General features: G+C 34.8%; 1 protein-coding gene and 1 long non-coding RNA gene across 2 annotated transcripts in view; one reads left to right on the top strand and one right to left on the bottom strand.

The window, feature by feature from the left end:
* The first annotated feature begins 7,739 nt into the window (after positions 1-7,739).
* LOC109110763 lies at positions 7,740-12,083 on the top strand. Its single transcript, XR_006157931.1, has 4 exons — positions 7,740-7,885; positions 7,973-8,080; positions 8,182-8,243; positions 11,419-12,083. It is a non-coding gene; the product is annotated as an uncharacterized LOC109110763 (long non-coding RNA).
* An 8,243-nt stretch (positions 12,084-20,326) lies between these two features.
* Positions 20,327-27,872, bottom strand: part of LOC109046413 — a 61,822-nt gene continuing 54,276 nt past the window's right edge. The window contains exon 7 of the mRNA XM_042748959.1: positions 20,327-20,898. Within this exon, the coding sequence (XP_042604893.1) occupies positions 20,788-20,898 (111 nt within the window). The 3' untranslated portion in view covers positions 20,327-20,787. The remainder of the gene's footprint in view (positions 20,899-27,872) is intronic.

Here is a 27,872-nt window from a genome sequence, read left to right as displayed (position 1 = left end):
TTGAAGCAATAAGGGATACATTTACAGTAAACCAGCAATAAATATTTTTTTCTACGTATTAGATTGTTTTATAAAAGGTATACCTACCCCAACCTAAACCTACCCTTACAGTAATGCAAATACATTAAATATAGTTGTTTATCATGAGAAAAAGGACGCGATATTAACCCTGGTAGGAAAATCTGACGGGTAGGATAAAATGTCAGGACACTTCATCAACCAGAAGCAGAAGCAGAAGCAGAAGCAGTCCATTTTACAAAATCGTGCTAGCATACATAACCATGAGTATAGAAGAAGAGGTGCCAGGGACAGAAAACAGACTTTAAAATTAAACGCTGCCATGCACTGTTAAAACAGCGAACATTACGCGACCCTTCACATTTATTTTAAATATTAACTTTTATTCATTAAAAGCTCTCTGTTTATAAAGCGTGGTAACGTTGGTCTAACTGCGACCCTATAGCTGTCTTGTCCGTACTATACCAATGTCATCTTCACTCCTCAGCTACACAAAACAGCATCAGTTAAGAAATATGCATCGATTTATGTCGAGTATAAAGTGATTAAATTCGTGATATAAATATGTGAGCATCAATTAAGAAATAATACATCAATTTATATCGAGTATAAAGTGATTAAATTAACTGCAGAGTTCATTTTCACCGTTTTTTCTCTTTACAAAAAAAGCAAATCAAAAGTAAATAAAAGCTCCATTATTTTTCCATTACTCCATCCTATCTATACGGTAACAGAACGTAGACTTCAGTAAACCGAAAGTATAGCTATGCTGCCTAAAGCCTGTGGTTCATGCAGCCTCCGCACTAAGCGCGAAGCTTGATTCGCTGTGCAAAATCACGTGATCTGTGACGTCAATCTTCGTTAGCCTAAACAAGGGTGGCTCAGTGATGTGTTGGGTTAAAATGAACAAAGTAAAAAAAGAAGATATATTGTTAAAAAAAGGAAAGAAAAGGTTGTCTATAATAGAATATTGTTGGGACATTCCAATCTTAACAGTACACTCAAAATATTAGGGAGGCATCCAAATAAGATTATGAGAACAATGTGAAGTAGAAGAAACAATAACCCATACAATTCTTGAATGTAAGTGTAAATCTAATTGTAATGTAAATCTATGGGCTTAAGCCCCGAATGTTTTGTCAAAAGCCCCGAATCTTTTAGTTGTTTTAAAATAACTTCAACTTTGTTTCATTTCCTCTCAGTCTTTCAGACTGGAGCAGCAAAAAATGAAACAAAAGCTATATTAACCGTGCGTGGTGGCATATGGTAATGCATCACGCATCACTCAGCTTGTTTGCCAACTGCCAATAAAAACTAAAGAAGAAGAATATAAATCTTCTTCTTCGTCGTTGTCATCAGGGGCTGGTGGCTTTAATTTTTTTTTTTTTAAAGGAACACTAACAGTAAACCTCAACGGCTGGAGAGAGATTCAGAAGCAGCGTCAGACGAACCGCGGACAAGTGTTACAGGTTTGTGAATCCGCTGTTGTAACACTTGAGTTACGTGACTGTATTGCTGGAAATGGGAAAAAAATCTCCCCGGGGGAGTATGCCCCTGGACTCCCCTAGTTTTGGGCTAAGCCCCGAATGTTTACATCGTCTGGCTCCGCCCCTGGGATATAGTTATAGTTATGAAATTAATCATTTTATGAGATACATTTTTTGTCTTTCATACAGATTAGATGGATCTAAAGATGAATGTCATGTTTTAGACACAGTGTGTGCTTTTTAAACGCAGTAAATACAATGATCAGAGTAGTCTTTTTATCATGATGAAGAATAGACCAGCGAGTGTCGTGGACCTTCTGGGAAAGGGTTTGTGAGATGATCAGATATACAGTATATAGCTGTTTTAAGCTTTCTTTACAGGATTAGACCAAAGGATTCAGGCCTAGAGTCTGTGGATCATGATGCTTCTGCCCAGCTTGGAGCTTTTGAGGAGTCCAGTGTTAAAGCTGGAGGAGCTTAATAATTAAAAGTAAATCAGCAATCCAATTTATGCTCAAATGAACTTTGCCTATGAAATAACAGAAGGACTGAGGCAGAGTTAAAATAGAGAGATCACAGATTGAATTTATTAATTTATTTTTCATTTATTTTACTAATTTTAGTGCTAGTACACAGACAAAAATTAATGACTTTGACACTAATAAAATAAAACCTTATAATATTAATAATATTATAATAATTATTTGTAGAGCCAGATTTGAAACCACAGCAGCTATAACAGCACTTTGGAAGATGCTGTTCATTTTTATGATCACTAGATGGCCACAAATTACACTGTTGCCAAGCTTCGAGTAATGAATCCTTCTGTGATAGAGCTGAGAGAGGAAAGCCTCTTCACAAAGCTTCATCTAACAATCACTACCACAACCTGCTGGTTCATGACAGTCATCAGCAGATGTCCTGTTTTACAACTATGAGCTAATACAACGGAAAAGAGATCATAACAACAATAAAGGATGACTTTCGCACGATTAAAACATTCACTAACTTCCACAAAACTGCATTATTTTTACTGCTGTTGGTCAGAACAGAAAAGGAAGAGGGAAAATGCAAGTTAATTAAATGGAAATAAAAGTGATCTGTATGTTTTTAACGCAGATACAGAATAAATCGAAAGTAAGCCGTTACTGGGGTGTATTTCAGCACTTGATCAATGTGCGGGGCTGCTGCTTATCTTCAGTTGTCAGCAGATAACACTGTTTTACATCTCTGAAATAATAAACAGGGCCAAAGAAATATAAAAAAGAAGGGCCATTTAATTGATCATAAAAAACTGTAAGAACATAATCACTACACTGTTGCTTTATTTCTTGATGACAATTTGTCTAGTTCACTCACTACAAGTGTCCAAAATCATTGTTGTGAAAAAAAAAGAAAAAGAAAAAGTGTAATGTTGCCTCAAATGGGCGACTTAAGCTGCATCCCAAATGACACACTATACACTATGTACTTGTGCACTATGTACTCAACCATGTACTGCATCATTTATATAAGGTTATTTTGTCATTCATAAATGGAGTCTGATAGCCCCTCCCCCTTCACTATCTAATAGAGTGGTGGAACTATGATGTCACTTTGTAGGCAAAAACCTGGAAGCGAGTTTGCATTTTAGCACTTCCGTTCCACCGTCCCAGAGTCAATGGGTTTTTTGAATGGGATTTTGGTTAAATCCCTTAAATAAGGTCCGTGGTTTACACAGGCTCAAGATACTTTCACGTTCTATTCTACAACATAAAACACACCAGTTATACAGAGACTCAAGGTTTGTACCATAAGGTAAACTCATATTATGATTATCCCATGTAAACACCACATTTACCGGCATAGTCACGGTGAAAGTAAAACTTTAACAATGCATAGTGCTTAAATCCACATTAAATTTAAATGTTTACGGCCACATGAAGCTGTTAGAAAGCATGAGGGTTTCCTAGAAGCGATTGTGGCCGAGTGGGTAAGTTCCCTCCCTTGTATTTAGAATGACAGCCTATCAGAATATGGTACTTGTGATATAAAGGCTGTGATTGGGCTACATGGGATGCTTCATTGCTAGCTCCGCCCCTTGGTGTGTGTGGGTTTCTGTTTGTGGTTAGGCTACTTGGTGTGTTTGGTTTTTAGCTTAGAATGTTGTTGTTTTTGGGTTTTAGGTTTAGTTTTTTTAATCATTGGCATGGAGTTCACACTTCCAGGTCCAGAAAAGAATGAAAAGCATCGTCAGAATAGTCCATCTGCCATCAGTGGTTCATAAACTTTATGAAGCGACGACAATACTTTTATAAAGAAAACAAAAATAATTTGTCTCCTCTTCAACTCTACTGGTTGAACCACTGATGGCAGATGGACTATTCTGACGATGCTTTTCATTCTTTTCTGGACCTTTTTACCTGGCAGTCTACAGTCACAAGCCTCCTGGTTTTCATCCAAAATACCTTAAATTGTGTTACGAAGATAAACAAAGCTTTTACGGTTTTGCAATGACATGGGGGTAAGTGATTAATGACAGTTTTCATTTTGGGGTGGAGTAACCCTTTAAGATGACACTGCTGTTTTGCTATGTGTGTGTTTTTGTCACTTTGTTTTGTTTTTCCCACGCTAAAGCCAGTGGTTGAGGTCGTTGCTGTCCCAGTTCCAACTATCTTGTATGTGTTTGTGTTTGTGTTTTTGCTTTGTGTTGATTTATAGTATTACCGGCTTTGTGTAAGCGTGTTGATGTGATTTGTTTGCTTTTGGAGTTTGGCTGTTTCATTTATATTGTCTGTGTTTTTAGTTTTTGTTTGGTTGTGCCATTTTATGATTTGTTTTTTTTTTTTTTTTTTTTTTTATTGTGTGTTTTTTCTTTATTATTTATTTTCTTTTTCTTTTTTGTTTCTTGCTCCGTTTGATTTTGGTTATTTTGTAATTTATTAATTATTTTTATTAGTTTATTAAAACCATCTTTTAACTTGTACTAGATATGGGTGTCATGTCATGGAATATTTTTAATACGACTGGCTTTGTATTTAATGTAAATTTAATAAAAGCATTGTAAGTTACTTATTATAACACTTATATTGTACATAAAGAGAACAAATAATATTAGCATTTTCAGAGAATTTTAACTTTAGTCTAGACAGAGTTCAAGCACTCTCAACAACTCCCATTATTATCACTGAATCTGTTTATACTGTGAAATGAATATCTTACATCGTACACACATCTGCACTTTGTTTTTGATGAGATAATTCTTTGGAGAGCAGTATTCAGTCAGCGAGCGCGCGCACTGAAAAAAACAAGGGCTTTTCAACGATGACTCATCTGAATGACTCTGATTGGCCATTGCATTCATTAACTCAACAGAAACCTGTGTGATTGGTTATAATGCGCATCACTATAAAAACGCGTCTGGCTCAGTGCCAGTGTAACAGGTATTAATTATAACTTGTGTTTATTTTAAATTCACACAAAATCCTAATTTTTCTGCTACATATATGTAAGAAAAGAAAATAATTATTTTTATGAGTTTTGCGTTCATCGCAGTTGTGACGTGATTTGCGTGTTGCGCGCGCTCTAGCTTCAGTCCGCGGGAGGTCTGAGCAGAGCGAGGTATGAATTGTGTGCACTCCTGTTCAAAAGAGTGTTATACGTTTAAATAATCACCAATTAAGTGATCGGTTTTGTTAAAATGTAGATGAGTATGCACAAGTATGTGATCTTCCCTCTTAAAGCTGGTTTTCCTGCATAAGTGTTAGTTTGACCGAGTGAATGCAGGTATGTTTATGTATTGTTTTTATGTTATGTGTTCAACCTAAATGGTTATATAAAATGCTGGAATGTGGGTGATTTAAAGATGTATGTTTTATGAGTCTGGTTAGTGTCAATGTATATTTAGGGATATATATAAATACATATTGTATTATTTCACTGACTTTTGATACACCTGATGTGATATTAATTAGTACTATTTTCTTTATATTCTTTATTACTGTAAATGAGATTGTGCATTGTGAGCTCGCTTGAGTCCGCGGGAGGTCTGAGCAGAGCGAGGAGAAGGTTGATCAAATATGCACTACACTGAATGCAACAAATAATTACTGTATTTTTCAACTCATGCAGATAAAGAACCTCTGAACCAGCAATTGGACTCCAGTTTTTTATTTATTACACAACACAACGCAGAGTCGTACCCGAGTCGTGAGATGAGATGATCATCAGCCAACCAGTTTATCAATTATTCATGATGGGTATAAATCATATTTGACCTCTGACTCTAGTTTGCTGTTTTTGATGGATTCAATTATTTATTTGACTGTAGTGCTGCGTAGAGAAGATCAACACAGTGATCATTGTGTGAAGCTCACAGTGGCAAAACAGGAAGAAACTCTCCACCTACAAACAAAACTCACATCAAACAAACAGCTATTTGCAGAGGCTTTTGTCCACTAAACCATGTTTCTGATGAAAACCAACCGCAGCAGGTTTCAGTTTGACTCAGAGATGAGCTGCTAATGTCACACCTCAATGAATCTAGCAATAATGCAAGATGGCAGGCTGTTTTTGCCATTTGCAAGAACTAACTGATTATAAAAACATTTAAAAATCCTTTAGCTTTAACCACAAAATTTATGCTAACTAATCCAATATTCATGACATTTATACATATTTAAGAGTCAGATGAAGAGTTCCAATCCAAAAGCCCCTAAAAGCCATCATGGTCAAAAATGAGATAACGATACTGTGAAATCTCTTTACACATAGTATATGTTCATCAAATACTTTCACTTCAAATTCGCTAAGTCCCAGCCTCAAACCAATCAGAAATACCTGTACTTACATAGTAGCTAGAAAGAAATGCTAATTTTAAAGAAGAATGTCAGACGTACTTAGAGGCTTTTGCATCTCAAGTATATTTATATATATATATATATAAAACAAGAATGAGTTAAATGGTTAAAGTCTAAAAAGAGGCAGATGAGCATTTATATGAAACTATACCTCATGCATAAAGAGATGGTTAAGGGAGGGTCAAACTCAGCTGTGGGAGGATTCATACACTAGCTTGAGAGTTTTGATGCTTAGTCTTACAAGATTTCACTGAACAACTGAAGAAAATGGTTTGCACATTTGTTTTGTTCTGGCTGTGCTGGTGGTGTTTGACTGTGATTTTGTTAGTAGTTTGTTAAGTAATTTTTATGGGTTTTTTTATTTCTTTTTTTATTTAAATTAGTATTAAAAATATTATTAGTAGATTTGATGTTTGATATGCTGTGTTGTCTTCTCCAGGTGTGTTTGGTGAGTCATTATCAGTGATGGAGGGAGATTCTGTCACTCTACACACTGATGTTACTACAATACATGAAGACGACGACATACTGTGGAAATTTGGAGCTGAAAAGTCTCTGATCGCTCAAATCAATAGACCGAACCAATTCTTCCCTGATGAGAGATTCAGAGACAGACTGAAGCTGGACAGACAGACTGGATCTCTGACCATCACAAACATCACAACTCAACACACTGGACGTTATGAATTAGAGATAAATGGAAAAGAACTGTCAACAAAAACATTCAGTGTTTCTGTCTTTGGTGAGTAATGAAATGGATCAGTCTTTTAAACATTCTTGATTAAATAAAGGTATATATCAGGTTCAATAAAAGTTTAATTTATGCAGCTGCTTTTTCAGCCACTCATCCCTTTAGAAAAAAAGAATGAAAGAACAAACTTAGATAAATTCTCTGGTTAAAACTGGAGTTTTATTTGAACTCTAAAGAGTTTAAAATAATTGTTATGCCCATTTTAGGGTGTTGTATATGCCTACAGCCATTTAAATATTTTGAGTATTTTAACATTTACAGATCGGCTCCATTTACTTAAATTGTGAAAGTGTCTATCTGTATATATATTTTTTATTTTTTTATGCTGCAAGTGCTATTTATTTAGTATAAATTGTACTGCAACCAGAAAATATTGTAATGTTTAATACTTTTATATCTTCATTTGACAGAAACACTCACCTTGTGTCAGCACACTACACCAAAAACAAGATTTGTGTGTATGTGTTTTTTTTGTTTTTTTTCTTTTTTTTTTGAGCATATGTACGTTCCTAACATTACCAGAAACTTTTCACAAAACTTATCATCATCATCATCATCACAGCAGAATTGTTCATTGTTGTGTTCAGTGGTGAATGTGGGTCATGTGACTCTCTCCTGGTACAAAGGAAACAGTTTATTGTCCAGCATCAGTGTGTCTGATCTCAGCATCAGTCTCTCTCTAGCTCTGGAGGTGGAATATCAGGATAAAAACAGCTACAGCTGTGTGATCAACAATCCCATCAGAAACCAGACCACACATCTGGACATCACACTCTGTCAGACACATTTAGGTATGTCATCAGTTATATATACACATTATATAGTGCTGAACACTGTTATATAGCACTCTCACTAATGGCTCATTTTGTTCATCACAGATCAGGGCCCACCTTTAGTGTACATAGTGTTGCTATCTGCTGCTTGATCTCTGTTGATCGTAGCTGCAGTCCTGATGTGCTGCATCTGCAGGAAATATAGAAAAACAGGTAAGCAGAGCAAGCAATTCAAAAATATTTTTAAGACACAAATGTCAAAATAATTTTGAAACTTTATAAGTTTAACACATCTGTGATCATTGTTAATGCAGTCCAGACCCAGGAAGAAGACAGAACTGATTCAGCATTGTGTAAACCAACAACTCGAAAAGCGGTAAGATCATTCATGAGTGTGTTGCAAGAAAATGCATTGCAGTCAGTTAGTCTGATTGAAGCTTGATGTTTGAAGTTTTGTGTGCAATATGCATCAGGCGGTCAGTGAACAGACCTGGGTGATCTATCGGCCCAACCGTCATCAGTATTACCTTCAGTATACAAGGAACAGATCAAAAGAAGAGTATGTTTTATGCGCTTTCATGCGTATGTGCTGTTTGCACATCAGTTTTTCCATTTTGCATTTTGCAGACCTAAAAAAAGAATGATTTAAAAAAAGTATTAAAGTATTTTTTGTAGTTTAATTAATCACAGATATTTCTGATGTACTTTTATTATATACCGTACAGACTATAGAACAATTCTATATGAAACAATAGTGGATTTAATATAAAAATGATCATCTAATGTAAAAATGTAGCCTGTTTTTAACATGTTTTTAATGTAACCTTTCTTTAAATAATTCAAGAGTAAATTATGTAATTTTATATAATTTATTTAAAATAATTAAATGAACCATTTGATCTCTATTCTTGTGTTGTTTAGTACAGTCCAGCTTGAGTAATGCAAAACTTTTTAAAGAAAGTGATAATCTAATTCAGTTGTTGAAGAATTAAGGAATTAGTAGCTATATTTATTTATATTTATAGCTAATATCATTTATATATATATATATATATATATATATATATATATATATATATATATATATATATATATAATATATATTGTTTTTTTTTTTTTTTTTTGCCGTGATGGAGACATATAAGTGGAGCAAAATAATGACAGCTTGTCCTCCATCAATCGCTCTTTTATTTAATTTTCTGAAATCTGCTAAGAACACAGGAGCCAATTTGTAAACAACTTGTAGATTGTTCTTATAGATTGTAAATGTATTTGTAGATTGATTCTATCTTAACGCACACATTGCTGTCACAGAGAGGTTCCGAAAAAGAACCAATAAAAACCAACACGTGCGATTGAATTAAATTTAAGAGTCGTTCTAATTTTAAATATGCGTTCACACACTTTGATTATCATAACACTGTAGGACATAATTAATTTGAACAAAAGCTGGTAACAGTGGACCTCAACTCAACAATAACAACTTTATGTAAATGAACGTCGACTAACTGTAGATGTATGTAAACAGTGATCCGTGACCAAACAGCCCACTGCAGCAGATTAACTCTTATGAAAACACCAGAGCTGGGTAAATTACTTAAAAATGTAGTCCCTTACTAATTCCATTGTAGTTAATAACGTAATCCATTACATTTAAATTTTTTGTTAAAATAATCACTACTTTTTGATTACATTTGGATTACTTTTGACCTAACACCTTTATCACATTAATTTAAATAAGATAATTTTGTGCCATATTGATAGAAAAAATACAAGAAATATATATTCCATTTGTGTATTTAACAACATGAAGTGCATTAACATTAGGCCTACATTACATTAAAGATTCCCAAACTGGGCTTCGTATTGCAGGAGGTTTGTGAGAGTTTAATGAAAAGGTAATAATTAATTAAATCATAAAAAATATAAAATAAAATAAATCATTAGAAAATATCATGAATCAAAATAAAAACACTCAGGCCTAACTTATATATATGTATATATATATATATATATATATATATATATATATATATATATATATATATATGTATATGTATATGTATATATATATATATCTGCATATCATGTGAACAATAACCAATGTCAGAGGAACATGCAAATGCGATACTTAAAATATTTATTTTAAACTCTCAGGGAGTACTTTAAATAAATGAATAGGTGAAAGAGTTTTAAAAGACAAAAAACTGTTTGATAATACCTGCATTACAGGTAAATAAGAAATAATGTGAATTTGTGCATTTGAATGTGCTTGAAAGACAAAAGCCTTCAAATGACGTAGTCATATATGGTTATATAACAGAGGTTAGTAGTTGATGCAATGTTCAAACACTTCTTAAACCTGAAATGATTTTTAGTAAATGCAGTGGTCAAATGTTGTGAAGCCACCTGACAAGTGACTGGTCTTTGTGTGAATGTCGATAAACAAAAATCAGCACACTTACAATACTGCTCTTAAAGTTTATGAAGTTTGTGTTAATGCCAACAACACTGTAAGACTTTCTGATTGTATATAAGCAGTAGGATGTTTTAGAAAAGAACATTTAAAAGATGAAAAAGAGGAATTAGGGAGAATCAATGAAGTATAAATACTTTATTACTGTTGTGTGAATAACATGTAATCATGTAATCAATAAAAATTAACTTAGATTATGAGTATTTTAACATGTAATTATAAGTACTTAATTTTCAGAATGTAATTATGAAATCTCGAGTTGGTATAAATAGTATTCATTACACATGTGAAAACATTTGACTGCTACTCTTCAGCTTGATGTGGTCTGTGGCCTAATTTAAATAAATAAGCTGTTACCTGTGCTAGAGTCTGTCCTCGAGCTGCAGCTGGTCCACGGTATATAATCACTCCGAGGTGAATGCAGTCTCATTGGCCACATGGTTGTAGATGTACTGAGACAAGTATCTTTGCTGTTGTGTACTTTTTTATGTAAAAAAAAAAAAAAAAAAAAAAAAAAACCTTCAGAACTTAAATAAGCTGTTTGATGTTTTAACTGTTTAAAAAGTCAAGTGATGAGCTGAATGTTTGATGTCATTTCCTCTTGCTGCTCCACCTTAGCATCTTTTCTGTAGCAGTGTTTCCAGAAACGTCAGTATTTGTAGATTAAAATTTGCATATTAAAAATGTAAATAATAAAGCAGTGTTTTGACATGCTATCATTTCAAAAAAGAGAGTTAATCAAAATATTCCTTATAATTCCTCGAGAGAATCAAATGTGGTTTTATATATAACTCCCTACACACCACCTTTTCGAGCACTGATGTACAAATCTGTCGTGTAGTGACAGTTTCTTTATAACTCATAACTGATACTCACAGGCTACAACTAGAAGCTTTATGCATACAGATTTAATTAAACTTTGGAGTAAAAATGATGGAAAATTACATTTAGTTTTACTGATCTAACTGGGATTTTTAAAATAGTATTACTTCAAATCATTTTATAGGAGAAGCTGGTCTGTTATTAATTTTGTTGCATCAGCAAGATTCCTGACTGAGTTTGTGTTTTCTTGCAGAAATTAAAGTCGAATGCTGTGTATGAAAATTTCCCCAAAAAACGATGATCAAATAGTTATCTAGCAGAATGGATTCTCACACAGGACCCTGACTCACACCTGTTTGTGTTCACAGTTATTCTCTGCCAGGATGTCATTCTTCTCTCTCAGTTTTGTTTTTGCTCACATTTTTGGCTTCATCTTTTCTTTGTTTTTCTTTTTGCTGTTAGTTTTTGAATTAGTTTAATTTAGTGGTTCAAAAATAGTAAACCAGAATCTCAAATAAAATGTTCTGTTTTGATTATTAAATATTGACCCCATTTACTGCTTGTTTTTTATTTGTTTTCTTGTCAGTATGCACTACTGGAGACTTTAGCATCATCGCTGTCTAGTGTTTAAAGGAGAAACTCGAGTGTGCTATGAATAGATGCTGCTGTACTCAGAGAAGAACAGCTAGAGAACTAATGATAAAATAGACACAGGGCCTAAAACGTATCTTTCACATCTAGAAAATCTATGGAATGTTTAAAATTAATGTCATATGTTTCTACCAATTCATTTTCTAAAATATGTTTTTCATAATAAACAAATTTACAGACGCAGAACACAATGAGTGCGTGAAATCTGTAATCATAGCACTTAAATGCGCAAACAACCTAATAAAATGTATGATAAAACAAAATCCATGATAGTGTTTCCACTTCCTCCCAAAAGAATAAAAATAGATTGTGGCAGTCAGAAAAGAGAAAGGCTGCAAACTAACCATCACTTCCTCAGCAGCTGTACAAACACCCTCCCTGCAGTGTTTACTAGGTCTTAATTTAATTCCAAGGTAATATAACACAAAGCATGCATTTTGATGAATGTAGGAAGGTAATTACTGGAAGACAGTCTGTGAATGTTTCGCCTATTGACGGTTCTTCCAGCAGGAGAGGTGCTTGGCACTTTAGCGAGTTTGTTTGGTCTGCAGTTATTACTACACTAAAATTGTGAATCTAGCCTACTTTCCCCAATGCATTAAAGGTCAAATACATTAATTGTTGTGTATAACTTGAATTACATATAGCCTACCATTGATCCAGCCCTCTGAAAAAAAAAAAAAAAACCAATACTCTGAATCCTTTCAGTTTCTCCTTAAGAAAAGATCAAGGAAACTCACATGTGCTTCAACTGGAGTTTCAGAACAGTTATTTTGCACAGACACCAAAGTCTGCGATTAAAAGCCAGTTATTTCAAACATGAACTCAAACTAAATGAACTTTTTAAGTGGGGGTTTTATCTGTACAGAAATGTGGTTTGATTGCTTCATCTGGATGCATTTGGTCGCTGTGTGTGTAGTTTGTGAGGGAAGTGTTTCATTGTTTTATTTTATTTTTTATTTTATTTTTTGTCCTGACAATAAGAATCTCAGAATCTTTCACTACACACAACACAAACACACTTTACAGTGAAATAAACTGCAGTCCAGTAATGGTGGTGGTTATGGTTACTACAATAAATAACCCTGCTGAAAAAACTGCATATGCTGATTAGGTATATGTTTTGACACATATGCTGTTTTTTTCAGCAGGGAACCCGCACAGTAGCTGCATGTTTCTAATATATAACATTATATTCTTCTGCTATTAGTTTTAACTTAAAACTTATTAACATGAACTACTATTCTCATGTGTAAATGATTAAACTGTGATTTTAATGTGAGATCTAGTTTGACTAAACTCAGTTTAAAATAAGATGTTGGTTTGATGAAGACTTCACTAAAATATTTTGCTGCAGTACAAAGACTAAAGACAAATGAAGATGAATGAAAAGAGATCAGAACAATAATTAAATAAGTACTTCAGATTAGAGTCATGTCTCATTAAAACAAATGCTGTTGGGTATTTAATCTTCATACTGATAACCAAACACCATTTTGCATATTTTTTTGTCATAAAATGATTTAAAAGGCTTAATCTGTGACAAGCCCTGGTTCTGTTTGTTCTCTGTTCAGATGATGGAGGGAGATTCTGTTACTCTACACACTGATGATACTGAAATGAATGATTAAGATCTGATTCTATGGGTGTTTGCAACTGAAATCACTTTAATAGCTCAAATCAATGTATGGCAGATTTAATCTAAATGATGAACGTGCTGGTAGCAGTTTCAAAGGCAGACTGAAGCTGGATCATCAGACTGGATCTCTGACATCACAAACAGTCTCTGGTGTTTATGAACTATGGATCAACAGAAAAGTGAGCAAGAATTTCAGTCTCGCTGTCTATGGTGAGTTAAATAGGGAGTAAAATATAAACTCTACTGTGATCAGTCTTGGTTTCTCTTGATATTTCTTCTTTATCTAATAGAACGTCTTCAAACTAATTTATCTTGCTTTTTCCTGTCATTACCAGAGACTCTTCAAAATGTTCTTCATCATCATCATCATCACAGCAGAATTGTTCACTGGTGTGTTCAGTGGTGAATGTGAGTCATGTGACTCTCTCCTGGTACAAAGGAAACAGTTTATTGTCCAGCATCAGTGTATCTGATCTCAGCATCAGTCTCTCTCTACCTCTGGAGTGTCTGAAGGATTCCTGTTTATTCATTCACCAACCAGACCACACATCTCAACAACACTCAACTCTGTCCGACATGTTCAGTTTCTATTATGTTCTATTGTGCATGAATTTATCCCTATGAAAAAAAAAATTCTAAAAATATTACACTGAGTGTGCAAAGACCTTTTTTTTGGTTTTCTGCTCAGGTTGCAGACCTGATTTTGGTGAGGGGTGACACTGAAATAACATTTCTAAAAGCATTTACAAAAACAGAACCATAATAAATTTCACCTACTAAATCTCGCTGTACTTATAAACTCCATCTAAAAAAGCTAAAAAGCTTTAGTTACAAAGGAAAAAGAAAAACAATTGAGAAAAAGAAAGTATAATTTTACAAATGAAGACATTCAGGGTAAAGTAGCAAACATCTGAACATTATAACAAAGTGAATATTTGTGTTATATCAGTAAATAGACTTCTAGAGAATAGACTTGTTGTGAATAAAATCAGTAAATAGACTTCTAGATGATTTGTTAATTTTTGTGAAGGTTCATGTAACACATATAGAAGTTAACCAAATATTTATAAAAAATTAAAAAAAAAAAAAAACGTATTTGCCATTTTGTTCTGGTCCAGGTTCAGTTCCTGAGATCCAGTTCCCAGCGTTTTGATCAAAGACACTATGGTGATACTTCATGGATCAACACTTGCAGGATTTGAAACTTTAGCCACAAATCTGTGATCCCACAAACAAACAAATACAAAGTTCTTCATCAATTTTAAAAAAGATTCCTGCTAAAAACAGCAGTTTAGTGTAAAGTGAATGTTAGGAGTAACAGCATTCTGTGTTTCATCAGGGATGTTTCTCTCTGGTGTTGTCAATATGCTAATACAGTTAATAATGACCGTAACGTCACGAGTAACAGTAGTACCAACTCAATTGTGATCAACGTTTGCGTAAGTAGTAGATGTGTTAGGGAACACACAAACATTTTAATAACATTTAGCTAAAATGAAGTAAATGACTCGAAGAAAGATTTGTTCATTTTGCTGAATGAGACTCAAAGGTCCGAGTCGGTAAAATGATCCGAGTTTCCCATCACTACTGGAAAGTACTGTGCATGCGTGACGTAAAATAGCGTAATGACGTATGACGCGCGGAACGAACAGTTCTTCCTGGTGAATAAAGTGTCATAATTAAGTATATCTAAATGTTTTTACATGTAAAGGAAATAAATATATTTAAACATTTCCGATAAAAATATATTATTAATATTATATATAATAAAATATATATCTAAAAATATTAAAAAGCAGCCAAAATCAAATATTTGAATATACCTTTATAATATATTTCAAAATATATTTACATATATTGTATGAAATATGTTTTCTTCTATTTGAATTTAAGATATTTAAATATGTGAAAATCTATTTATTATTAATATAGTTTAATCTATGTGACTGGACCTACTGGACGAATCAGGAACAACAGGGCCGTGAAACTGTCTGGGCCGTAGATCTGCCTGCTCCAGGTCTGCAGTCTCCCCGTAGAGCAGAAAACAGACTTTGTAATTAAACACTGCCATGCATTGTTAAAAAAACCTAGCATAATGTGACCCTTCAGAATTATTGTAAATATTAACCAAGATTCATTAAAAAGCGCTCTCTCTCTCTCAAAAAAAACAAAAAACAAAAACAAACAAAAAAACATTCTGCTGGCTCCTTAAGTGCGGTGATCCACCAGAAAATGCCCAGTATGTCCGATTACCAATCCAGCCCTGCTCTCCACAAAGCTTCGTTCACTACCAGCAGTCACTACCAACCACAACCAGCTGGTTCATGACAGTCATCAGCAGATGTCGCTGTTTTACAAACTCTGAGCTAATAAACAGGGCTAATTTGGGCCCACGAGTCCACACTTTCGTAATGTAATGCTGCGGCGTGCGTTTTGACTGTCGGGTAGAAGTCTGCTGTGGAGCTTGAGTCTGTGCGGGTTTGAAGGTCGAGGGCGCTCATGAGCACCCTTTTGAATGCTAAAATGACGAATGGGACACACTAAGTCTGCAAGACCGAAAGTGCACATTAAGTGTTTTTTTATTTGGGACAGGGCCTTTGTTGAGTTTTGTCCCGAATGAAACACTGCACACTTACGCTGTGTACTCTCATTTAGTGTATGAATTTTAGTCCATGCATGTTATTTCAAACGGAACACTTTTTTAATTATATTACATTATAGGTGGTGGTCATATATTTAGAATATCATCAAAAAGTTGATTTATTTCACTAATTCCATTCAAATTCCAAAAAGTGAAACTTGTATATTGTATTCATTCATTAGACACAGACTGATATATTTCAAATGTTTATTTATTTTAATTTTGATGATTCTAACTGACAACTAAGGAAAATCCCAAATTCAGTATCTTAGAAAATTTGAATATTGTGAAAAGGACACCTGGTGCCACACTCTAATCAGTTAATTAACTCAAAACACCTGCAAAGGCCTTTAAATGGTCTCACAGTCTAGTTCTGTAGGCTACACAATCATGGGGAGGACTGCTTGACACACTTGCACAAGGAGGGCAAGACATAAAAAGGTCATTGCAAAAGAGGCTGGCTGTTCACAGAGCTCTGTGTCCAAGCACATTAATAGAGAGGCGAAGAGAAGGAAAAGATGTGGTAGAAAAAAAGTGTACAAGCAATAGGGATAACCGCACCCTGGAGAGGATTGTGAAACAAAACCCATTCAAAAATGTGGGGAGATTCATAAAGAGTGGACTGCAGCTGAAGTCAGTGCTTCAAGAACCACTACGCACAGACGTATGCAAGACATGGGTTTCAGCTGTCGCATTCCTTGTGTCAAGCCACTCTTGAACAACAGACAGCGTCAGAAGCGTCTCGCCTGGTCTAAAGACAAAAAGGGCCGGACTGCTGCTGAATGGTCCAAAGTTATGTTCTCTGAGCGTCTCGCCTGGTCTAAAGACAAAAAGGACTGGACTGCCAGAGTCTGGAGGAAGAGAGGAGAGACTCACAATCCACGTTGCTTGAGGTCCAGTGTAAAATTTTCACAGTCAGTGATGGTTTTGGGGTGCTTTGTCATCTGCTGGTGTTGGTCCACTGTGTTTTCTGAGATCCAAGGTCAACACAGCCGTATACCAGGAAGTTTTAGAGCACTTCATGCTTCCTGCTGCTGACCAACTTCATGGAGATACAGATTTAATTTTCCAACAGGTCTTGGCACCTGCACACAGTGCCAAAGCTAGCAGTACCTGGTTTAAGGACCATGGTATCCCTGTTCTTAATTGGCCAGCAAACTTGCCTGACCTTAACCCTTCAGAAAATCTATGGGGTATTGTGAAGAGGAAGATGCAATATGCCAGACCCAAGAATGCAGAAGAGCTGAAAGCCACTATCATAGCAGCCTGGGCTCTCATATCACCTGAGCAGTGCCACAGACTGATCGACTCCATGTCCTATAGGACATCATTCATTTGAACAAAAGCCGGTAACAGCGGACATCAACTCAACAATAACAACTTTATGTAAATGAACGTTGACTAACTGTAGAAGTGTGTGCAAACAGTGATCTGTCACCAGATTTGTGTTTTTAACAGCATGAAGTGCATTAACATTAGGCCTACATTACATGAAGGATTCCCAAACTGGGCTTAATTCATACTGGGGGAGTTTAATGCATTCATGAAAATCCCTCACCTTTGGCGAAATTCGCCGTTTTGAAACCAAAATAGGTGACCTATGTGAATCATGTAGATTCGATGAGAACTGTTTTTTTTTTTTTTTTTGGGGGGGGGGGTATTCATATTCAGTGAACTGCGAACAGGTGCGCGTGCCAGAGGGAACCGCGAGTGCATGGAAATATTAACGCGAAGGGCCTTGCATCACCAGTGCAGACCACCATCAGAAGCTGAAAGCATGCCTGGCCTCGGCGATTTACCTGACTGATTTTGGTGAGTGATGTTTTCAATAATTACAATATTTTCTGGTATATCAAAGTTAAGTTACCCAGGTGCTCTGTTGACATACATTTAGCTACAGCTTGATGAATTGAGTCATTGAACACAGCAGGAGAGAACGCAACGTTAGCCAGCTAGCTAAAGCTCCAGTGGAAAATTATTAGCTAATGCTTTTTGAGGAGGTAGATTTGGAGGTGAGGGGACTGACAAGGCAGAAGGTAAAGTGGTCCACCGTTCTATCAATAAGCAGACCTGCCAACCTGTACGCAATTTGCATAGCAGATACGCATTACAACTTCAAAGTACGCTGGTACGATTTGTCACTCTAAACTACACAAAAACCTGATGATGCCTCTGTGCATGCGCAGTCCTCAAATCAAGCAACAGCAAAAGAAGAAGAGTTCGACCAATCATAGCGCTAGGTTCTTCCCCCAAATAGCAAGTGGGGATGATTGACAGATGCGTTAAGCCTATCATTAAAAAGAGACTGAAAATCGACACCAATAAAGATTCCCGCTCGATGCCCCTTCCACTCCCGCCGTTTGACTGATGAACAGTAGGCTACAGTAATCGTAATAATAATTAGTAATAATTTTTGACTCATGGCTGAAGTTAAGTTTCTCCAGCTCTCCCCAGGTTGGCAAAAAAAAAAGCATCTCAAAATGCAACAGATTGATGCTTTAAAATATGGAATATTAAAATTTTTCTTACGGGGGTGCATGCCCCAGGACCCCCCTAGAGGGGTAATATCATTCTCACCTTTTTCACCCCTGACCCGTTTTCATGTCTGTTAATGAAAAGCTAATAATTCAATCATAAAAATTTTAAATGTTTAAAATAATTTTTAAATAAAAAATATCATGAATCAAAATAAAACATTTAGGCTCATTTATTTTATTTGTTTATCTGCATATAATGTGACCATTAACCAATGTCAGAGGAACATTGCTTTTATAAAGTAATCCATCTTTGAATTAAATAATTAGTGCAATGTTTTGTGATTAATATTTATCCTGGCTATTTCATTGTTTTTCGTGAATACCCTGAGAAGCTTTTTATTGGGTTGATGAAATCCTTTCATATTTGTGGTAATATGCACAAGTCACACACAGATTTCAATACTCAGCACACGAATCATAACGATGGTAAGAATTCAATTTCATTAATTTTTATTAATTGTAGCAATAACCATTTTATTTGGTCTTTTTGTTGTGCTACTACTGAAACAAGACAGCAAATAAAATTGGAAAATAAAAACAACAACTGTAAAACAAGGCAATTGCATAATTTACTCTGGGAGTCGGTAATTCTGTGCAGTAATGTTCATCAGATCACAGATTCAATTAAATTAAGAAAACTTAAATGGCTTAAGTAAAATGAACTCAAAATAAGTAAAGAATACTTTTAACATATTAGTAGAGATTTAAATGACAATTAAATCATACTTTTAAAGTTAAGATTACTTAATTGAATTAGCGCAAGGAGTTTGCACAATTAAGTAAACTTAAATTACTTTTTACAGTGTGGGATTAAATTAATTAAGGCAAGACACTATAGGTTAGTTGGTTAAAGTTTATGTAGACTTTTTTTTTATTAACCGTTGTTTAAATATTCAGATATAACATTATCCAAGTATATAAACTCTAATTTACATATATTTTCAAATCAGAAAACTGAACACTGGATTAAGCCAGGTTTAAAATGTAAAAATTCTTGTTTCATTTTGTTGACCTTTTAAAGGTTTTTATAAGAGGGGATTTTGGATTTCTCTTCATTAATCAGAAATTGTCAACTGCAAAAAATAAATCTGCAAATAAAACAAAAACCATTTCCACCATGTACTGGGTCAAATATGTACAGACAAACTCCCTCAAAAAAAATAAAATAAATAATAATAATCAAATAAGCAAAAATCTGGAAAGTATGGTTTGTATAAGTAATGCTGAAGTTAATATATCTGGCTCAGTGCATAAAAAAAAAAAAAAAAAAAAAAAAAAAAAACCCCTTCCAAGATATGAAATCTCAAATAATTAAAGTAATAAAATTAACTCTTTAAAGTGTATTTTAGATGTTTTCTTTCCATTAGTCTTAAAGAAGACAAGTTATGGAAGTAAAATGTTAAAATTGACCAGTGCATGTAAAAACAATGGCTTTGTCTGTAGTGTCTGGCCTTAATGTCATTTACCACAAAATAAAAAAAAAAATATACATATATATATATATAGTTATGGAAGTAAAATGTTAAAAATATATATATATATATATATATATATATATATATATATACACACACACACACACACACACACACACACACACACATACATGTCTACAAATATTTACAAACAAAATACTTCCCAGACATAATATATATAAAAGTCTGGCCAGTAAATGAAAAATTACTAGCCAATGGCCATTATATTGACAATGCATTCATAGAGAGTTGCATGTCCACTTTATTTTTCAAAGTAGAAAAAGGGAATAATGTCATGACGTGTTGGTGACTGGTGTAACATCACAATATTTCACTGGGAAGAAACCTCCACAAATCCTGATCTCATGCAGAAAAGCCATGAGTGAGAAGTGAAATGATGAAATGATGTAAGATCACATGTGAGCCGGACTCTGGTGTGAGACTGAAACTCTCCCTTGCCCTGTATCATGCTCTCTCATTGGCTAGAAGGCACCGCTGATGTCATTTCATGTTAAAACAGATTTCACACTGCTAGACACTGAATCACAGACAGGTCCAGGTTTTTATCCTGCTATGGGCTGTTAAATATTTCTTGTGCATCTGCGACACATCAGTGGTTCTCTTAAATCACGTCTTTGACATTTCAGACCATGTGAACTTCACTCACGAAATCTAGCACCTATCTGCCACAGATTTCAGGTTTTGTCAGCGATCTCCGCATAAAATGTGCAGCAGTGTAGTGTCCACTGGATTCACACTCCCAGTCTCCCTCGCTGTCTGTGACACTATTCTACAAACACAAAGAACACAAATATTACATGAAATCAAATCACACTGACTTGACAAATGCATCTCAGCTGAACATGCTTCATGAACAAAACTAAGAGAGACAGAAAGGAGAAAACACCTGTAATGGACAGATGATGTGAAAGACTGAACATTTACCTTTAACATGTCACATGATGTCCATTATCGGTCTCGTTGCGTTGTTATTTGGAGGTTTAGGAGGTGTAATAGTATTAATACTCTGATCACGAGGCACGTCTTTCAACTTAATGCCCTGTAAGAAAACATGCATTCACAGAAGGTCAAATAGACAGGACTAATGATTCATTTACACAAAAATACTCAACAAACAGTGTTGTTTTTTCTGATGTTTGCAGAATACACGGTAGTTTCCTTTTCCTAAATACTGAACACTTCTTAAATGTTTCTCTTGAATCTTCAGTCTCCGTCTCACTGTTATATTTTGTACTGCAGTAATAGAAAAGGTTTGCATGTCATGGGTGTGAATTATTGTGATCAAAATATATCTCATGTTGGTGAGTATGAAGACCGTCTTGTTCTCAGAATAAAGTTGTACTTAGCGGTTTTATATTATTGTTATTTGGTTTATTTGGGAGATATGTGAAGGAATTTTTTTAATTTTTTTTTCACATGGCCTCACTGGTGAAGTTTTGCCTTGATATGAAAAAATAAAGGAGAAGAAACAACAGATTCACAATGAACATTAGTTACACCCCCAGACCTTAAAGAGAAGTCAGAACATGACAATTCACTAAACTATTATATAATAACAATATTTAAAAAAGAAATACTGTTCTTCATTCTGAGTAAAACAGTACAAAAGCAGCAGTGTCTTAAAGAGTCAGTTATTGTTGGTGTTTCTGTGTATTGATTTCTGTTTCTCACAGATCTGAATCTGTGGTTATTTATTCATTTATTCAGGCAGACAGATTCAGAGCTCATAGTTTATTGTTTGATGACGTTTGTTCTGTTCATGATTGTTCTGTGTAAAATATAATTAAACACGGATTACTTTGATTAATAACAACACAAAATATATATTTTCACATCTTTTAAATAATTTTTCACACATACATCCTGTGATGTATGTAGTACTCACTTTTCCTTCTTGCTCTGTGATAGAGAAACGTAGCGCAGCAGCAGTAATGATCAACAGAACAACAGTACAGAAGCTCCCTGCTCCAGCAGCTGGAGACAGATCTGAATCTGGAACAGCTAAAGACAGACACTCATTATTAATAGAGAGAGACTGATTATATTCCTGTATTTAACAATATCTTTAACTTATATTCACATCTTTCTACTTTGGTCATCAGTTGTTATGATATTTAGCTGATAAAGGGCAGCTTCTGGTGTTTTTGTTATGAACAGCAACTAAAGCAGCATCACAGCACTGTGAGCTCAGCTAGAAACAGCAGCATGTTTCAGTGTGTCTCTGACTTACAGCTTCACAACTGTCACTTCATGTGAAGATGATACAGACAACATACCAAAATTATATTTTAACACTGAGTCACAGCTCACTTTCAAACAGGCGACAATAATATTAAATACATTTATTTTAACTAAATTTTTTCTTAAATAATTAAAATACCATTAACTTGACAATAATTTTGGTCTGTATTCTAAAGTTAGAGGGCAAAGGCATTGAATAACTAATTTATACTCACCAATGACCGTTAATACAGTTAATATTCTGCTAATACTGAAGTTGCTGCTCCTGATGATGATCTGTAGTTTATATTCTCCAGAGTCTGTGTTTGTGATGTTCATGATGGTCAGAGATCCAGTCTGATGATCCAGCTTCATTCTGTCTCTGAATCTCTCTTTACACTCATCATCTGTACAGATCTTACTCTGATCTCCAGTGATTTCAGCGATGGGAGTGTCATTAAAATACCACGTCATCGAATCATTTGGGTTTTTTACTACTCCAGGATCTAAAGTAACAGATTCTCCCTCGTTCACTGACTTTCTCTTCATTTCATCTCGTTGAGCAGCAGAAACACCTGAAACACAAACCAACAGATGATGGAGGATCTTTTTGGAGGAAAAAAAAAAAAACCTGAACAAGATAACTGATTAATCATAACATAAGAAAAACTCGTACTCGTAAACAAGTACTTCACGTACTCTTTCTAGACTTTGACTAAAATACTAAATTTCTCTATATGTCTTGCTTACGTTGAACACATCCTGGACAGCTAAAACACAATAATTAAGATCGGCATCGGCTGTCAAAAAAACAATATCGATCAACCACTAACAATAATTTTAAGAGATTTAGAAATGGAAATAATTCTGTTCTGTTTAATGATAAAAGAGGAGCTCTGAATGTCACTGTTATAATAAACATTTATAATCTGTTTCTAAATATTCATGAAGAGACTCACCATGTACAGAAACACTGAAGATCTTGTCACTGAAGCTGCCATTGTTGATGATCTTTAGTTTATAATCTGGTGAGTATTTTGTTGTTATGTTTGTGATGGTCAGAGATCCAGTCTGATGATCCAGCTTCAGTCTGTCTCTGAATCTCTCTTTACACTCATCATATGTACAGACTTCTCTCTTTTCTCCAATGATTGCAGCGATCAGGGTGTCATTAAAATACCATCTCATCTTTCCTTGTTGATTTGCTTCAATATTAGTGTACAGAGTGACTGAATCTCCCTCCTTCACAAACACTGACTCTTCATCTGTATCAACACCAGACACACCTGGAGGAGAACAAATGAACATTTAATTCAATCTGTGATAGTGGGACTAAATCACACAACACCTAAACACTGTGAACATGTTTCAGACATATTTCACTCACTGTCTGTAAAAGATTGTAGATTTAAATATGTCCAGTCTGAATTCATCTACAAGTGCAGTAGACGATCAAAACTAGACTTCTCATGTCTCTCCTGCTTCTCGTATGAGGGGAGAGATATTGATCAGGTGTGGGGCTGGGCTTTAGAGATGAGGACCAATCAGGTAACAGTATCCCCACAGCAGTTTCCTCCCATTGTTCAGTTCATTTAGGCATATGGTATTTAATGATTTATAAACAGTATTTAATAGATTATTCTTCTAATAAAACATTTGCAATAGGTTTGTAAAAGGTGCTTTTATTTGCATGTTTAACCTGAGATTGTGTTGAATCTAAAGTTTTGACCAGCAGACGTCACAAAACAGTCAGAATAACTACATTTCACCTTATAAAAATGAGGTTGCTACAATTTTTACAGATGTTACTGATTTTGATAATCAACAATGTGCATTTCTAAGAGACAAAAAATGAATATTACTATTAATATTTTCAGGCAACACAACCCGGTTTCTTGATTTGAAACAATATCACTCATTAGAACACACAGAAACAAAGAAATATCTAATAAAGCTTGTAAGAGTGGTTTCCCGGCAGTGGTTCAGGCTGTAAGATTGCCGAAGGACTAAAGAAATGTTATCAGCAGCGATGGTATATAAAACTGGACTTTTCTAGTCTATCACCACCCACTGCCACTTATACCAACGACGGAAATAAGCGCAGTTAGAATAACTAAATATATGGGAGAGCATTGCTATTAAGTGACTATATTGTATTGCAATATGTAGCACTTCAGTGTTAATACTGAATCAAGACTAGTTCACATAAGTTATAACTGAAATGGTTTAGTAACAGTATTTTGTTGGTTACACTTGAAATGGTTACAAAATAGATGAATGATGGTAAAACATATAGTTAACTGTACCTAAAATTTTTGCTAGAAAAAAAAGCAGGAAAAATACCATGCAAGTGTTTCAGAGCCGGCAAAAGCTATGAAAAGAGTGACTGTTTATCTCACAGAGTAAGACGCAGCTTGTTGTCACCACTGGAACTACCAAAACACAATAAACTCATTTAACCTCTTCCAAGGCCCGTATTTACAAAATATAGACTTCTGGGAATCCATACTCTGGTCTCAAGAGACCAAGTCAATCATTTCGGATCCAAAAGCATCCAAAATGTTCTGGTGTTGCTAGAGGAGGAGTACAGTGAGTACAGTGAGGTTCAGTGGTAGTGAAGCTCTTCTATGGGGATCTATGAGTGCTGAAGGTGTGAGGGAGTTGCACTTTATCAATGCTGGCATGAATTCACACACATGTAGTATGTTGTATATAGTAGTATGTAGTATTACATTGAATAATAGTGATGATGTTAGATACCCCCCTTTTTTACATTTGAGCCCCTGCACCTGAGAAAGTCTGCACATCTCTGTACACATTGGATTGATTTTAATAACTTCAATGCACTTGAATTGTGCACCAAGCAATAGGAAAATACAAGTATTGGATCGGGACTCGGTATCGGCAGATACATAATATTCAATGACTCATCGATTACTTCGTCGATTACAAAAATTCTTCAAGGCAAAAACTCTGCCTCAAAGCCTCGTTAAATTCCTATGACGCGCAGGGATCTGATTCACACGGACCGTTGTTCAATGTTCAGGAAGCACACCATAGCGCGTGATACATTTTGAATTTAGTTGGCGCGATGTGGAGAGTAAAGATGTCCATAAACGGCAGAGAATGTCTAAAGTTTGGGATCATTACATTCTTAAAAAAGAAGAGAACAAGGTGCAATGTGTCTACTGCAAAGCAGACCTGGCATTCCACAGCAGTACGGACTTCAAAGATTCAGCATCTGAACCGAAAACATCCACTCCATGCTGTTTCACCAAGCGTTGCTGAAACAAGGTAACGTAGCCTAAGCCTATACCTTGATGTTCAATGATTTTAATCCCATACTGTATTGGTAGCGATGTCATGATGCGGTTTGACTAGATATGATGTTTAGGTTTTGATGTTTTTAAGTAGTAAACATATTCACGTTCAATTGCAAGCAGAGGTGTTATGTAACAAAGTACAAATACTTCGTTACCTTAAGTAGAAATTTGGGGTATCTATACTTTACTGGAGTAATTACTTTTCAGCCGACTTTTTACTTCTACTCCTTACATTTTCACACAATTATCTGTACTTTCTACTCCTTACATTTTAAAAATAGGTCCGTTACTGCTATTTCGCCTTGTTTTCATTCCGTCTAGTCATCATTAAAAAAAAAACAAAAAAAAAAAATATTATGATGATTAGATCGATCCGTATGGATTGAGTTTGTTTGTTTTTGGTTGGATGAGAAGTATAAAATACCATTCCGACACCCTGTTTGGTTTGTACGCGATCCATCGCACCTGCACATGACACAAATAACATCACACTCCAGCGAGGACATAGCCAGTGTTGGGTTCGTTATCAAAAAAATATATTTCTTAAAAGTCATTATTTCTTACTACTGGCTCATTTATCAAATGGGTGCTTTCTCTTCTTCCTCCAAAAATTAAGCTACTGTAGGTTGTTACAGCAACACTGGACATAGCTGACGTATGTAGCGAATACAGGAAGCTATTAATCAAGAAGGTATAAGGATTATGAGTTATTTTTCATTTTTATTTTTTGATTAATCACTTGGATTAGTCATTTATTGGACAGCACTAATGTTTATTGTAGTGATAGACAACCATACAAGGGTAATTGTTACTAAGCCTGCCCTGGGTACACCAATTTTCTTGTTCATTGCCCTCACCGATTCCGGCAGCTAATCTTGGATGTACATTTACATTCCATTAAAGGTTATTGATGAACATGCCTCTGATTTTGAAACTTTCTGCACAATTTGCAATACTTACAGGGCAACTAGTCATCATATCTCTATATTTGCACAAATAAAGATGGAAGAGATTGTTTTTATGCGATTCTTGAAGATTGGCTGAGGACCTGCTGGGACTGAGTTGGCGAGATCATTCCACCAGGAGGAAAGTTCCTTTAAAAGTCTGTAAATGAATTTTGTGCATGATCCATCCATTAAAGTTGTCTTGTGTCATTAATGATTAAGAACAATAAATGAATAAATAATAATAATAATAACGATAATCATAAAATAATAATCACCTGCATAATCACACTCATCTGGCTCAACTTATTACTGTGACTTATTATCGGTTAGGCCCTTACAGCTTAAGGGATTAGCTTAGAGCTAGACATGTATATAGTATCCTAAATTACGCCCTAAATTTATTTGTATATCTTTGGTTGTGCATATTTTATTCACTGTTAGTACTTAATTGGCTGTGTATTAGGTCTTATTGTTTTTAACTAACTGTTTACATGGTACTTTTTAAAAAACATACCTTTTAGTTTTTTTTTTTTTTTTTTGGCCAAGGCTAGTAGTAAGCAGTTAAAAAAACCGCCTAACCTTGGTGTTGAGCTCCTGTGTTAACATATAAAGAGTCATTTTCAAGACTTGTCCCCGTTGGTTGTATTAAAAATGAAACAAACAAAACAATAAACAACAAAAACAAATCTGTTACGGGAAAATTAAAGCCACATGTTAAAACTCCATCAGGACGTCGCTTGCAAAGCCCCGCCTCAAATCTGCCTTTTTAGAAGTTAAGCGGTCCATTTGACAAAATCGTGCTAACAAACATAAACATGATAACAGGAGAGATGCAGGAACAGAAAACAGACTTTAAATTAAACGCTGACATGCATTGTTAAAAAAGCGAACATAATGCTCACAATTATTTAAAAAATTAACTAAGATTCATTAAAAAGCTCTCTTTGTTTAATAAGTGTGACTCATAGCTGCCTGCTCGTTCCTCTTTCGGAAAAGCTTCTAAAACTATAAAACAACTATAACTATAACCTCCTCAGCTACATAAAAAAGAAAGAAAGGAAAACAGCTCATAATACATCAATTTCTGTCGAGGTCGCAAGTGATTCAATGAAATACAAATTATACAGAAAAGAGATCGTAATACATGTCTTACCAAGCACGAGCAAAACATTCACCAACGCCCCCAACGGGTTCATTTTCACCGGGGGGTGTTGGCTTTACAAAAAAATAATAATAATAATAATATATGGAAA

This window comes from Cyprinus carpio, chromosome B22 (assembly GCF_018340385.1).
Source record: "Cyprinus carpio isolate SPL01 chromosome B22, ASM1834038v1, whole genome shotgun sequence".
NCBI lineage: Eukaryota > Metazoa > Chordata > Actinopteri > Cypriniformes > Cyprinidae > Cyprinus > Cyprinus carpio.
This window is presented reverse-complemented; position numbering and strand designations above follow the sequence as displayed.